The sequence below is a fragment of the Canis aureus genome, chromosome 5 (assembly GCF_053574225.1).
Source record: "Canis aureus isolate CA01 chromosome 5, VMU_Caureus_v.1.0, whole genome shotgun sequence".
Classification (NCBI taxonomy): Eukaryota; Metazoa; Chordata; class Mammalia; order Carnivora; family Canidae; genus Canis; species Canis aureus.
In genome coordinates this window covers 69,485,133-69,498,805 of record NC_135615.1, presented here as the reverse complement: position 1 = coordinate 69,498,805, position 13,673 = coordinate 69,485,133, and the positions used below count along the sequence as shown (strand labels likewise).

General features: G+C 43.4%; 1 protein-coding gene across 10 annotated transcripts in view; it reads right to left on the bottom strand.

Annotated features, from left to right (window-relative positions):
* Positions 1–7,430: 7,430 nt before the first annotated feature.
* The window catches only part of ZBTB8OS (zinc finger and BTB domain containing 8 opposite strand), a 23,968-nt gene continuing 17,725 nt past the window's right edge, over positions 7,431–13,673 (bottom strand). For 5 of the 10 annotated variants that reach the window (XM_077898652.1, XM_077898651.1, XM_077898649.1 and 2 more), the window contains 2 exons: positions 13,143–13,179; positions 7,431–8,334 (listed from right to left, as the gene is read on the bottom strand). In XM_077898652.1, coding sequence (XP_077754778.1) covers positions 8,143–8,334; positions 13,143–13,179 — 229 coding nt within the window. In that variant the 3' untranslated portion in view covers positions 7,431–8,142. Of the gene's footprint in view, positions 8,335–9,169; positions 9,657–13,142; positions 13,180–13,673 lie in introns of those variants that run through there. The other 5 variants (XM_077898653.1, XM_077898659.1, XM_077898656.1 and 2 more) reach the window with 4 other exon arrangements.

Here is a 13,673-nt window from a genome sequence, read left to right as displayed (position 1 = left end):
AATTAGAAAAGGAACAAAAAGCAGACTTTATGGAGTGCTTCAGTTTTCCTGACTCGGAAGGAGCAAACGGGCTTGGGAAGTTGAATGACCCCAAGTCTCCCTGACAGACGGCGGGGCAGCGATGTGAGCCCATGCGATGGGACACCCCCGGGTGCCGAAAATCGTGGCCAGGCCAGAACGGCTAGTCTAGTATATCCCGACTCCCGGTTCCCATCCTGCGGCGTCTGCGACAAAGCGTTTCACTGCCTCGGCGTCCCCGACACTCACGTACAGAGGACGCCGGGACTCAGCCGCAGCGCTCAGCCAGCCAGGCGGCTCGGAGAGGCGGGCCCTAGCGGCCAATGAGAGCCTTGGGTGCTCCGGGCGTCCGCAGCCGAGCCAATAGGAGCCGGGCAAGGGCACCTGGGGCGGGGCCGGAGCCCTCTATTGGCCAGAACTCCTGCCACTCCAGAACGCCCGCCGTCGGACTCGGCCAGGACCTTGCTGCCCTCTCCTGCTGCAGTTCCTCGAGCGTGCCTGCCCTTCCTCTTGTTCTTTGCTCCTCCTCCCTCACTCCCTTTCTTTTTAGGGGGTCATGACTCCCTAAGAGAAACACTTGAGCGACAAATATTTTTAACGTGCCAGCCGTGAGGTAGGTGCTATAATGGCAGATAAAAAAACAGCCTTAGAGTGAAAAGACTTGGCCAACACCCGAATCGGGAAGTTTCCAGAAGAAAACTGGAAGCAGAGCCCCTGGCTCCTACCTTTAGGTACACATTGGAAGGTTAGGCATTTTAAATGACTTGGGGAACCTTGTGACGTGCAGAGCAGGCGAATGAAATGAGTGGAGGAACTTGACATTGCAGGTAGGGAGATGTACGCAGGGCCAGTAACAATGTGAGGTGGAAAGTACCAAGTGCTGGAAGTTTATCCATTTGTTCATTCAACAGCTGTCTTTTTGGTTTTAAAACCAGTTTGGTTTTTTTAAAGATTTTATTTATTCGGGCAGCCCCGGTGGCGCAGCGGTTTAGCACCGCCTGCAGCCCAGGGTGTGATCCTGGAGACCCAGGATCGAGTCCCACATCTCCTGCCTGTGTCTCTGCCTCTTTCTCTGTGTCTCTCATGAATAAAGAAATAAAAAAAATATATATAAAAAGATTTTATTTATTCACGAAAGACACACACACAGGCAGAGACACAGGCAGAGGGAGAAGCAGGCTCTATGCAGGGAGCCCAACGTGGGACTCGATCCCGGGACCCCAGGATCAGGCCCTGGGCCAGAGGCAGACACTCAATCGCTGAGCCACCCAGGCTTCCCTCAACAGCTATTTTAATATCTACCATTTGCAGCCTCCTCCAAGCACAAAGATCCCTAGATGGAATTCAAATAGTATCATGTTTGATTTTACACAGAAACAAATACAGAAAACAAAAATCGTCATTTATCCCAACATACAAATAACATCTGCTGATTTTTTTTTAAGACTTTATTTATTTGACACAGAAAGAGAACATAAGCAGGGGGAGCAGCAGAGGGAGAGGGAAAAGCAGATTCCCTGTCAAGCAGAGAGCCCGAATGTGGGGCTCCATGCCAGGACACCGGGATCATGACCCAAGCTGAAGGCAGAGGCCTAACAGACTGAGTTACCCAGGTGCCCCACATCTGCTGATTTAAAAAGAAAAAGAAAAGATAAAGATGATTTTGAGCTATGCTTCAAATGGAAAGGACACAAGAGACACAATTAAGAGACACAAGGAAGGGAAAAGGGGGTTGATCAATATAACTAAGGAATGAGTGCAGGGAATGGGAGTCTAAGAGGAATCCAAGACAGCTGCAGTCTGGGGAGTGGGAGGCTAAGGGCGCTATAGATAGCAATAAGGAATATGGAATTTGGATATGAGAATATGACATTAAGGATCTCTTCCTAAGGAGCATGGCGCCAAGAGCTTTGGAATCCAGGAGACCTGGATTAAGTGTCACTGAAACAGACCACTAAAGATAGAAGGTTGAAATAAGGTATATAATAGAACCAGAAGCCAGTTCCCTTGCTTAAGGAACAATTTAAAGGGGAGTTGTGACTTCATATATTGACTTCAGAGATTTATGCAGCAATGTATCCGAATTTTTAGAACATGGTCTAAGTATCTTTGGAATTTTTTTTAAAGATTTATTTATTTATTTATGATAGACAGAGAGAGAGAGGCAGAGACTCAGGCAGAGGGACAAGCAGGCTCCATGCCTGGAGCCCGACACGGGACTCGATCCCAGGACTCCAGGATCGCGCCCTGGGCCAAAGGCAGGCGCCAAACCGCCAAGCCACCCAGGGATCCCAGTATCTTTGGAATTAAAAGAACCCAGTAAAGCTGGGATCAAGCAGGTGGGATGAGTCCAAATAGCTTCTGAAATGTGAATTTCCAGTTATTTTGAAAAAAGACAGGACCAGGGTACCTGGGTGGCTCAGCTGGACATCTGTCTTCAGCTCAGGTCGTGATCCGGCTCTGTGTTCAGTGGGAGCCTGCTTCTCCCTCTCCCTGCCACTCCCCCCACACCCCCACTTGTACTCTCTCTCAAATAAATAAAACCTTAAAAAAAAAAAAAGGACAGGGTTGGCAAGTAAGAATCTGGGCGACAGAATAGACAGATCTAAAGAACATAAAGTAGATTTGTGGTTGCCTAGGGCTGGGAGGCAGCAGAGGTGGGGAGTGCTTAAAATAGTAGTGAGTTTCTTTTGGGGCAAAAATGTTCTGAAATTGATTGCGATGACAATTGCACAACTGTGGATATATACTAAAAACCACTGAATGGTACATTTTCAGTAGGCGAATTGTATAGTATGTGAATTATATCTCACTAATGTTATAAAAACAATCAGGGTAAAAAAAAAAATCAAAGGTAGGAACTGGTTAATTAAGTGAAATTAGCTAGTGGGTCACAGTGGGCTGCACTGGTCCCAAGAGGGCTCTGAAGGCGCCAGGGGGAACAAAGGTAAAGGCAGAAACAAAATTGCCCTATAACTTGTTCATCTCTCTTCCCATTACACCCTTGAATACGTAATACTGTGAGCTACAAGGGGATCAGGAAGGGACACATAGGAGGGAGCTCCTTAGAAAAAGGGCAGCTGGTTTGGCATAAAGATATGTGGACAGTTTTTGAAGATGTTTGTTCAATTCGTATGTGGAAGAAAGAAAACATTAAACAGGAAAAACCTGGAGCAGAGAAGCATGAAAGGAAAAGAGGTCTAAAGAGAAAACTGAAGAGGAAGCAGCAAAAAGAAGTGGCTTTTCTGCCCTTCTTCATAAATACAGACCTTAGCAGAATAGCACTGTTTACCAGGATTGTCTCTAGGCTGGCTGTGGCCCCTAACCAAACTCTGTGGACGTGTTTTTTTTCTTTTGATTTAATAAGGAGAAAGAGTAGGGAGCTGTTGGCATTTATGCTTGTCAAAGTAATACTAGCCCTCACTTATAGAGCATTTACTTTGGTCAGGTGTTATCCTAAGAGCTTTATGTGTATATTTGTTTAATCCTCTCAACAACCCTACAAGTACTATCATTATCACTTAAAATTAAGGCACAGAGTGGTAAAGCAAGGTGTTCAAAGTGGACATTAGTAAATGGCAGAACCAGGACTCAACCCCCAGTGATCTGGCTCCAGTTTGTGCTATTAAACTACATACCCCATATCCTCAAAATAACATTAGCACCGTTGTTTAAATTACACAGCTCCAAGTATTCCAAAATGACAATCCTTTTTCTTCATTTACAAAATAAAGTTGTTAACTACTCTATCAATGCGGGACCATTGCACAGCATCCTGGTTGTGACAGTAGTCATCCTCCTCATTTTACAGTTGAGAAGACTAAGCCTCGGAGAGGTTGAGGACATTTCCCAAAGTCATACAGTTCATGAATGACAGGGATCACATTGGAATCTAACTCTATAATGTCCTTAACGTTTATACTGAGAAGCAGTTTTAAAAGGACACACATTGGGGCACCTGGGTGGCTCAGTTGGTTAAGCATAGGACTCTTGTTCTTAGGTCAGGTCCTGATCTCCGGGTTGTGAATTCAAGCCCCATATTGGGTTCCACACCCAGCATGGAGCCTACCTAACAACAAACACACCACACACACAGTTGTGTATTTATTTGGCAGGGAGAGGAAATAATATCCACTATTCTTTACTGTCTTGTCCTACACAAAACAAATGTTTTCTACAGTTCAATTGTTTCTGGGGTGTTTGGGTGGCTCAGTCGGTTAAGCATCAGCTCAACTGCTGAGCCACCCAGGTGTCCCATAAGCATCCAACTCTTGATTTCGTCTCAGGTAATGACCTGAGAATCATGAACATCAATCAAGCCTTAGGTCAGGATCTGCACTGAGTGCAGTCTGCTTGTCCCTCTGCCTGCCTCTCTGCTCCTCCTCCCTTTGAATATATAGGTCTTTAAAAAAAGTAAAAAAGAGGGGTCCCTGGGTGTCGCAGTGGTTTGGCGCCTGCCTTTGGCCCAGGGCATGATCCTGGAGACCCGGGATCGAATCCCACATCGGGCTCCCGGTGCATGGAGCCTGCTTCTCCCTCTGCCTGTGTCTCTGCCTCTCTCTCTCTGTGACTATCATAAATAAATAAAAATTAAAAATATTAAAAAAAAAAGTAAAAAAGAATGTTTTTGCTAAAGAGCATTAGCTTTTGAACTTTTAGGGTAAGTGCCAGAGAAAATGGCACAATCTTTGTCAGTCATCTTTTCTTGGGTTGTATCTTCCAAATATCACCCAAACATTGTCTCCTTATATATAAAAGGAGTAATAGCTGCTATACTAACCTTACAGAATTATTACCTGAATCAAAAGAACATAAATGTGACTTGTTATGTATTAAAGGATACTGTATAAAGACAATGAACAAAATCCCAAATCTGTCCTTAAGAGCCAAGTAGCTTAAGATGTTACTAATTTCCTTATTTGTAAAATGCAGGATAAGTGTACCACATACAGAAATACTGGAAGGACAAATGGGCAACATACTGAAAGCACATGGGAAAGTATTTTGTACAGATGAATCCTGGATATGTGTTTATGACAAAATATGTTGTCCTTCTTTCTAAGAGTACTTTCTTGTACTTCCAGAATTTGACATTATTCATTTTATAGGTAAGAAAATAAAAACGATTCATAGTACATTAGATGGGAAACAACACTGATAAAGTGCCATAGTCACTAAATTCTGTGGTGTTTGCTCTGGAAAAAGTTTTGGAGGAGATCCTTCGAAAAGTTCTGGGCTCTGGGACTGGGGGCACTGTCCCTTTAGACCTTCTCTCTGGACCTCAGTCACACCATCTCTAAAATGGGCATAACATCTCCCAACCATTTAATGAACTGTTTTCTGGTTTCTTAGGTGAAGAAATAAATCATCTGGGAACCCTCCAGCCTTCTGAAGCTCAGGCTTCAGAAGCAGGGAGGGGTCAGAACTATAGTTCACTTGGTGCACATGCCCCACTTTGAAGAGGGTATTAAATTGTTCTTTTCCCACCCTTTTTGAGCATTCTCTTCCAAAGTCCAAGTGGTAATAGCAAGGTGGAAACAAAATTAGCAAGAGTGAGCCATAGGGACACATAACCACCTCTCCCGCTTGGAGGAAGAAGCATCAGAGAGAAAAGGTCACGATGCCACAATGACTTTCCTGGAAAGCCACTGCCATGAGACACACCACTGTACTCATGACAAAGGCCATCTGATTGATGTGAATGAGAAAATGCTGATGGTATGATTTGGACATTTCAGGCTCAACGAAAAGCTATTTCAGTAACAGAAACTTCTCAGCTCAGTTGTTTAAAATACAGTATTACAGGATAATAGAAACTTAGAACCAGAAATGAATTAAAGAATTACTGGTGGGCACCTGGGTGGCTCAATTAGTTATGCGTCTGCCTTGGGCTCAGGTCATGATCCCAGGGTCCTGGGATCAAGTCCCACATCAGGCTCCCTGCCCTACAAAGAGCCTGCTTCTCCCTCTGCCCCTCCCCTTGCTTGTGCTGTCAAATAAATATTTTTTAAAAAAGGAATCCCTCGCATTTCTAATACATAGACAAGGAAGTAGGTCCAACGTCAGAGAGCAGATGGAGGGCTAGAAATTGAGGCTTGTGACTTCCGATCTGCCCTTGTAGATCTACTCAAGGAGCTGCCCCTAGCTTCTGCCTGAATTTGATGTAGCTCCAACATGCTTAGCCCAGGGGCTGTTAGGTAGTGACTGACCATCTATTATTATATGCCATCTGGGAACGATCCTATTCAGAGGGACAAGGCTGGCAAACACTGAACAATTATAAAATAAAGCCTTCAAATCTTTAGAGGTAACTAGGGAGGCATAGTTTAAAGATCACTGAGGGCTGGAATGGTTAGGAAGGTTTCAAGAAAATGTGACTTAAGCCATGCTTTATTTTTTTTTAAAGATTTTGTTTATTTATTCATGAGAGACACAGAGAGGCGCAGAGACACAGGCAGAGGGAGAAGCAGGTTCCATGCAAGAAGCCTGATGTGGGACTCAATCCTGGGCCTCCAGGATCACACCCCAGGCTGCAGGCGGCGCTAAACCGCTGCACCACCAGGGCTGCCCTTAAGCTGTGCTTTAAAGCAGAGCTTTCTGACCAGCAACCTGTGGATGAGATTCAGCCCACCCAGAATTTGTACTCTGTGATGACCCATGGTGGATTTTTTCCCCAACAAATTTGGGAGCTTTCATATGAATATCTCAATTTTGGAGTGTCACAAAAACTGCCAACAGTAGGCCTATATTCACATTAGCAATAAGGACGCAAGCTGAGAGGTAGCTGCCCCCTTAGCCACGGCATAAATCCCCAGCCAAACACCCACACATGCGTTAATTCATTACTCCCTGACTCCCTGGGCAGTGAATGTGCTGTTCATGTTTTTGGAAAAGGAAAAGATAGCCCAGACAGAAGAATAAGAGACAAAGTGAGGATGAGTGGGTATGTTACAGGGTGGGGGAATTGCTTTGCAAAGGGGAAAAATGTGTTCCCGAGGCCAAGCCACATAACTGAAACTAGCCGAAGAGTCTGGTGAGAGCCTGGTGCAACCATCTCAGTAAATAAGCAAAAATAAACAAAGCACCTGCTGCTGGTTAAGTCAAGAATGCTTTCACAGAGGGATGCCTGGGTGGCTCAGCAGTTGAGCATCTCTGCCTCTGGCTCAGGTCTCTGCCTCTGGCTCAGGGCGTGATCCTGGAGTTCCAGGATTGAGTCCCACATCAGGCTTCCTGCATGGAGCCTGCTTCTCCCTCTGCCTATGTCTCTGCCTCTCTGTGTCTCTCATGAATAAATAAATAAAATCTTAAAAAAAAAAAAATGCCTTCACAGAGGGCAACACTCATTTTCCTTCTATTCAGTTATCTTCATTTTGGCAATATTTAAAAATACAAACTGCATTTTAAAATTCACATAAAATTTTTAAAAATTACAAATTTATTATAAATGAAAAGGAATATAATTTGTATTGCATAATTACATTTGACTTGCTTTTAGAACCCCATTATACAGCCCTGGTGGTAAGAGGTGTGGCTATTTTTTTTTTCGTAGTCAAGTTTGTGTCCTACTTGGCTTAATACATCCCAAGAGTTCTTCCTATCTGGTTTCAGCTCTTCTACTGGACTCACAATATCCCACTGCTCAGCTTCACAATCAATGCCCCAAATGGTCCATGATGTTCAAAGGGGTTCATGAAGATAGCCCTATGTCAGCCTGGGAATTCATCCTAAAAAAAGGTATGTATTCATTTTAAGAGTTACTATTTTAAAAAAAAAAAAAAAAAAAAAAAAAGAGTTACTATTTAAACCATGGCTCTTGGTCTAGTCTCCATTACCTCTACTTTCTGTTAAATACCCAGAGAAAAGTATCACAGGGCTCAGAACACTTAGTAAAGCTCACAGACCATCCCTTCCTTTTAGATCAAGTTTAGCTGGCTATAATGATATCTGGCACCACCCAGTGGCAATCTTTTCTATGTTATGTGTGAATAAATAGCAACTTTGCAAACTCTTGTAGTAGCAACAAAGAATGCAGCAACAGCCAACAGAGAAAAGAATAATGTTGCAAATCAAACAAAAGAAGTTTCATTTTTTTAAAGTTACCTATTTTGAAAAATTCAGATCACTTTAACATGGTTTTCCAACAACAAAGAACTTAGGGATCCCTGGGTGGCTCAGCGGTTTGGCGCCTGCCTTTGGCCCAGGGCACGATCCTGGAGTCCCAGGATCTAGTCCTGCATCGGGCTCCCAGTGTGGAGCCTGCTTCTGCTTCTCCCTCTGCCTGTGTCTCTGCTTCTCTCTATCATGAATGAATAAAATCTTAAAAAAAAAAAAAAAAAGAACTTAGGTAATTTTTAAAAAACAAAGAAATGTAGAACAATTATTTCCTTAACTATATAAATATACTGGCTTTGATATAAAGTTACATGTTGGAAGGTCCCATCTGCAAGGGTATTTAAGGTTGCTTATGGGAAAACAGTATAGTGTCCATATATTAGTGCTTTAAAAATGAGAAAAACTCAGAACTCTTTCTAGAGAAGTCTTCCAATTGTTCAACTACAATTATTTCTTCTCAGAAAATCAAGTGGTGGGGTGCCTGGGTGGCTCAGATGGTTGAGTGTCTGCCATCGGCTCAGGTCATGATCCTGGGGCCCTGGGACTGAGCCCTAGTGTCAGGTTCCCTGCTCAGCTGGGAACCTGCTTCTCCCTCAGCCTCTGCAGCTCCCCATGCTTGTGCGCTCTTTCTCTCAAATAAATAAATAAAATCTTAAAAAGAAGAAAAAAAAAATCAAGTGGAATACAGGATGGCTCTATCCGACAGCGATCTAAAACACAACCTCTCTTAGTGCATATATTGAAAATATATGTGTTGGGGCACCTGGGTGACTTACTTGGCTAAGCATCTGATTCCATCTCAGCTTAGGGTTGTGAATTCAGGCCCCACATTTAAAAAAAAAGAAAGAAAGAAAGAAAAGAAAGAAAAGAAAAGAAAAGAAAAGAAAAGAAAAGAAAAGAAAAGAAAAGAAAAGAAAAGAAAAGAAAAAAGAAAAGAAAAGAGAAGAAAAGAAAAGAGAAGAAAAGAAAAGAAAAGAAGGAAAGAAAGAAAGAAAGAAAATGTGTTAACCAATTTGGGAAAAAAGCCAAGTCTTGGTAGTAGGATTTCTCAAATTATTATTTTTCTCAAACTAGATTCCCTAAGAGTGTAGCAGATTCAGAGTCTCTTGGGCTGCTACTTAGATTACTGGTCCCTTTTGGGACCAGGCATTCCACTGGAAGGGTCTGAGCACCTGCTGCTACAGACTAAGAGATGAGAAGCCATAATTGCCACCTGAAGAATTCTTTAAAGTCTGAGTATTTGGGTAGCATGGACCAAGGCCACAACTTGATGTTCCATTTCTGACAGTCACACTTTAAAAGTTTTGTTCTGCAAATCTCCATACATCAACAGACACTGTAAAGTTTCTACCATGGGATCTTCTAAAAAGGAAGAGAAAAAACAGTTCTTCATCAGAAAGGGGTCTCAGAGGGGATTTTTGGTTTTGTTTTTTGGTATCTTAAATGTCAATGATCACAAAAACTTCTGGCTTCTCTTCATCATAGACCTGCATTGCTGAGTAGGTTATTGCCTTGACTTCAGTTCCCTAAAGATAGGGTGAGAGAAAAAACAAGAAAAGGTGAACATCAAAATCAGAATCATTAACTCTAGCAACAATTGGCAGGCCAAATTTTGCTATTATTCTGAAAAACTAAAAACCCACATGAAACAAGTAGTTACTTGTACAGCGTGCCACACTCACCTGATAATGATGCAACCCGTGCACTGGTGCGTGGTAGGAGCTGGAGCTCTGAGCCTGGCTTTGTTTCCACCTGGCTACAGAGGCTGGCTGACCCCTCCAGCATCCTTTTCCATTTACCAAATGGGGTGAGCAGAGGAGGCCAAGGTTTTCCTACTGTCTGGGTTAGGCCTCCTTCTTGAGACCTCCCACTTACAGTGTGACCTGGGCCCTAGGAGCACAGACTCCTCTCTCCTCCTCAGCTGCCTACTCACTTCACCTCATGGGGCTCTCTCTCCACATGTCTGATACATCACAATCCCCTTCCTAAGCCCAGGTTTAGAAAGAACTACAGGACTAGATGTTCTCTCGGTTCCTTCCTTCTAGAAGAGAATCTATAATAATTCCATGCAGCGTAAAATGTATCAGGCAATAGGTGACTAGCACTTGCTAGCTCTGTGGCACAAAAGAAATCTGAAGACTTCACAAACAGATTTGAAAGGCACTCACCTCTGCTTTTTTGCTCTCTGCCATAATTACCTGGTGAAACCACAACCTAAATCAAATTCAACTTTCTGCCTATGGCGGCACACAATGCTAAGGGGTAGCACCTTACATTACATCCACAGTCTCAAAGGGGTACTCTGCACTGACCAATCATCCTACACTTGCCGCTAAATTCACTTTCTCGCTCTCTGAAACAATTACTTTCCTTTTTTTTTTTTTTAATTTTATTTATTCATGAGAGACACAGAGAGAGAGGCAGAGACATAGACAGAGAGAGAAACAGGCTCCATGCAGGGAGCTCAACATGGGACTCGATCCCGGGACTCCAGGATCCCACCCCCTGAGCCAAAAGCAGGCACTCCACAGTGAGCCACCAGGGTATCCCTGAAACAATTACTTTCCATCTTCACCTCTAGCATCCCTCTCTCATTCTCACCTTCTGGCTGTGCCTCCTAGAGAAAACAGAAGCAATGGGCAAAAACTGGCTCACCTTCCCCCATCAAATCTACCATCTCCTGCATCTGTACTCACACTAGCCTCACCTCTTGTTATTTTTTTTTCTCACCTCTTGTTATAATGAATGGTCCGTCCCCGCTCCAATCAGAAGGCTGACCCCTGAACCTGAACACACTACCCCACACCCCCCTGGCCAACTTAAGGTCTCTGCTCTGAAATTATTCTCTCCCTCTCCAGCATGATCAATTTGCCCCAAGTTCCTAGATCACTTCCACAGAGCATACACTGGTACTACAAAACCTCCTAGGTAAAACAAGACAAAACAAAAAACTTCTCCTTTCCCAACCACGTTCCCCTCTGGCTATTACTGGTTTTGTTGTTGTTGTTGTTTTAAGATTTATTTACTTATCTGAGAGACAAGAGTGAGTGAGAAGAGAGAGAGGTACAAGCTGGGGGAGAGGCAGAGGGAGGAGAAGCAGGCTCCCTGCTGAGCAGGGAACTGGATCCACAGCTCAATCATGGGATCATGACCTGAGCCAAAGGCAGAAGCTTAACCAACTAAGCCACCCAGGTGCCCCTGGCTATTAGTGTTCTATCCATACATTCCCCTTTTCTGCAAACTCTTTGAAAGAACTGTCTCAATATAGTACCTCCACTTCCCTATCTCTCATTCATTTGCTCTTTGACCCATACATCCTTCTACTGATTAGGTAAATCCATAGTCAATTGTCAATTCTCATCTCACTCAGCCTTTGAGCAGTCTCAAGAGCATGAGATATCTGGGTTTAGGGCACCCCTGTTCTTTTGCACCCCCTCATGAGGCTTTCCTTCTCTATTCCTTTTTGGCTCCATCCCTTCCAAAGTTGGTGCCCCAAAGCTCAGTCCTCTCTATATTCTCTCTTATCTACACCTCCCCCCTCCTTGATAATCATACCTAGTCCCTATGGCTATAAATATCGTCCTATTCCGGGTTGGCTTCCAGACTGAAATTTACAGATCTACCTATCTCCTGAATGTCATCCTACAGACAAGTGCCTCGTATGTGACATCTCCATGTAGATGTCTAATATACACTTCAAACATAATAGGTTCAAAAGCAAACTTCACTATGTCTTTTCTATTAAAATTCACATGGCCCCTTCTGCTGGTTTCTCTTCTATTTATGCTTCTCTTCCAAGGTTCCCTCATCAGGCTTCATTTCATTATGTTGTGCTTAGAGAAATCATACTGCAGCTACTAGAAGCATCCAGGACCCCCCAGTCACCCTCAACTAATTTAGGTCTCCTTGGCCTAAACACAGGGGTCAGCAAACTACAAATCATGGCCAAATCCAGCCTGACACCTAGTTTTGTACAGCCCTGCACACTAAGAATGGTTTTTACATTTCTAAATGGGGGGGAGGGGCACTAAAGACTCTCATGACATTTGAAAATGGCATGAAACTCAAATTTCAACGTCCATGAAGTTTTACTGGAATACAGCCACATTCATTCATTTATGTATTGTCTGTGGTGGCTGTAGAGCTACATACAATAGAGGAGCTGAATATTGCACATGTCACTCTTGTCCCACAAAGCTTCAGACATTATCCAGCCCTTTACAGAAAAAAAAAATGTGCCTGCCCCTCTTCCGCAGATTCAACTGGTATAGAATAAAGCCACACAGGGTAGCAAACACAGAATCTGGAAATGGCACAGAAAGCAGAAGGTACTTTAGAGAACATCCAATCCAACACCTTTATTTTTTAAAAATATTTTAATTATTTATTCATGAGAGACACACAGAGAGAGGCAGAGACACAGGCAGAGAGAGAAGCAGGCTCCGTGCAGGGAGCCCGTGGGACTTGATCCTGGGACTCCAGGATCACACCTGTGCGCTCAACCACTGAGCCACCCAGGTTTCCCTAGTCCAACACCTTTAATACACGAGGAGATACGGAAGCTCACAAAGGCAATGGGACTTTTAAGTCCCACAAAATATCTGTAACAGGGCAGCCCGGGTGACTCAGCGGTTTAGGGCCGCTTTCAGTCCAGGGCGTGATCCAGGAGACCCGGGATCAAGTCCCATGTCGGGCTCCTGCATGGAGCCTGCTTCTCCCTCTCCCTGTGTCTTTGCCTCTCTCTCTTTCTCTCTCTGTCTCTCATGAATAAATAAATAAAATCTTTAAAAAAAAAATCTGTAACAAACTTGACCCTAGAACTCAAGTACTGATACCTAATCCATCAAATCAGATGTGTGAAATCAGTGTTTAAACATAATATGGTCAGAGAAGTCTGAGGAAACTTACGGCTTTACATCAATTTATTAGAACTCACTGAAGTTTACTATCATGTACTGACTTTTTGATAAGAAAGTATAAAATATTTTTAATGGCTGGATTTAAAAACATACCTGAGGGTGCTTGGACAATGAAAATTCTTCTCCCCACCTTGAGAAGGAAAATTAGAAAATGATTAAGACTTCTAAGATTTAATATTTATTTACCCTTTACATATTTTATTTATTTATTTATTTTAAGATTTTATTTATTCATGGGAGACACACGCACACACACAGAGGCACAGACACAGGCAGAAGCAGGCTCCATGCAGGGAGCCTGACGTGGGACTCAATCCTGGGTCTCCAGGATCACACCATGAGCTGAAGGTGGCGCTAAACCGCTGAGCCACCCAGGCTGCCCAGCTGAGCCACCTAGCCTGCCCTCCTTTCCATATTTTAAAATGAGCTTTGTAAACGTGGTTAAGATATGAAAAAGCCCAAAGAGATGGGAGGGGTATAAGGAAGCTATAAATTTCAGTTTGATTGTCAGTGAATACAGCTGTTCAGGGATTTATATGCTATAGCTATTTCAACAAGGTTGATGGTTGCCATTAAAAAAAAAAAAAAAGCCCTAGTATAGTGTGCATGTGGTAGATTCTCAAT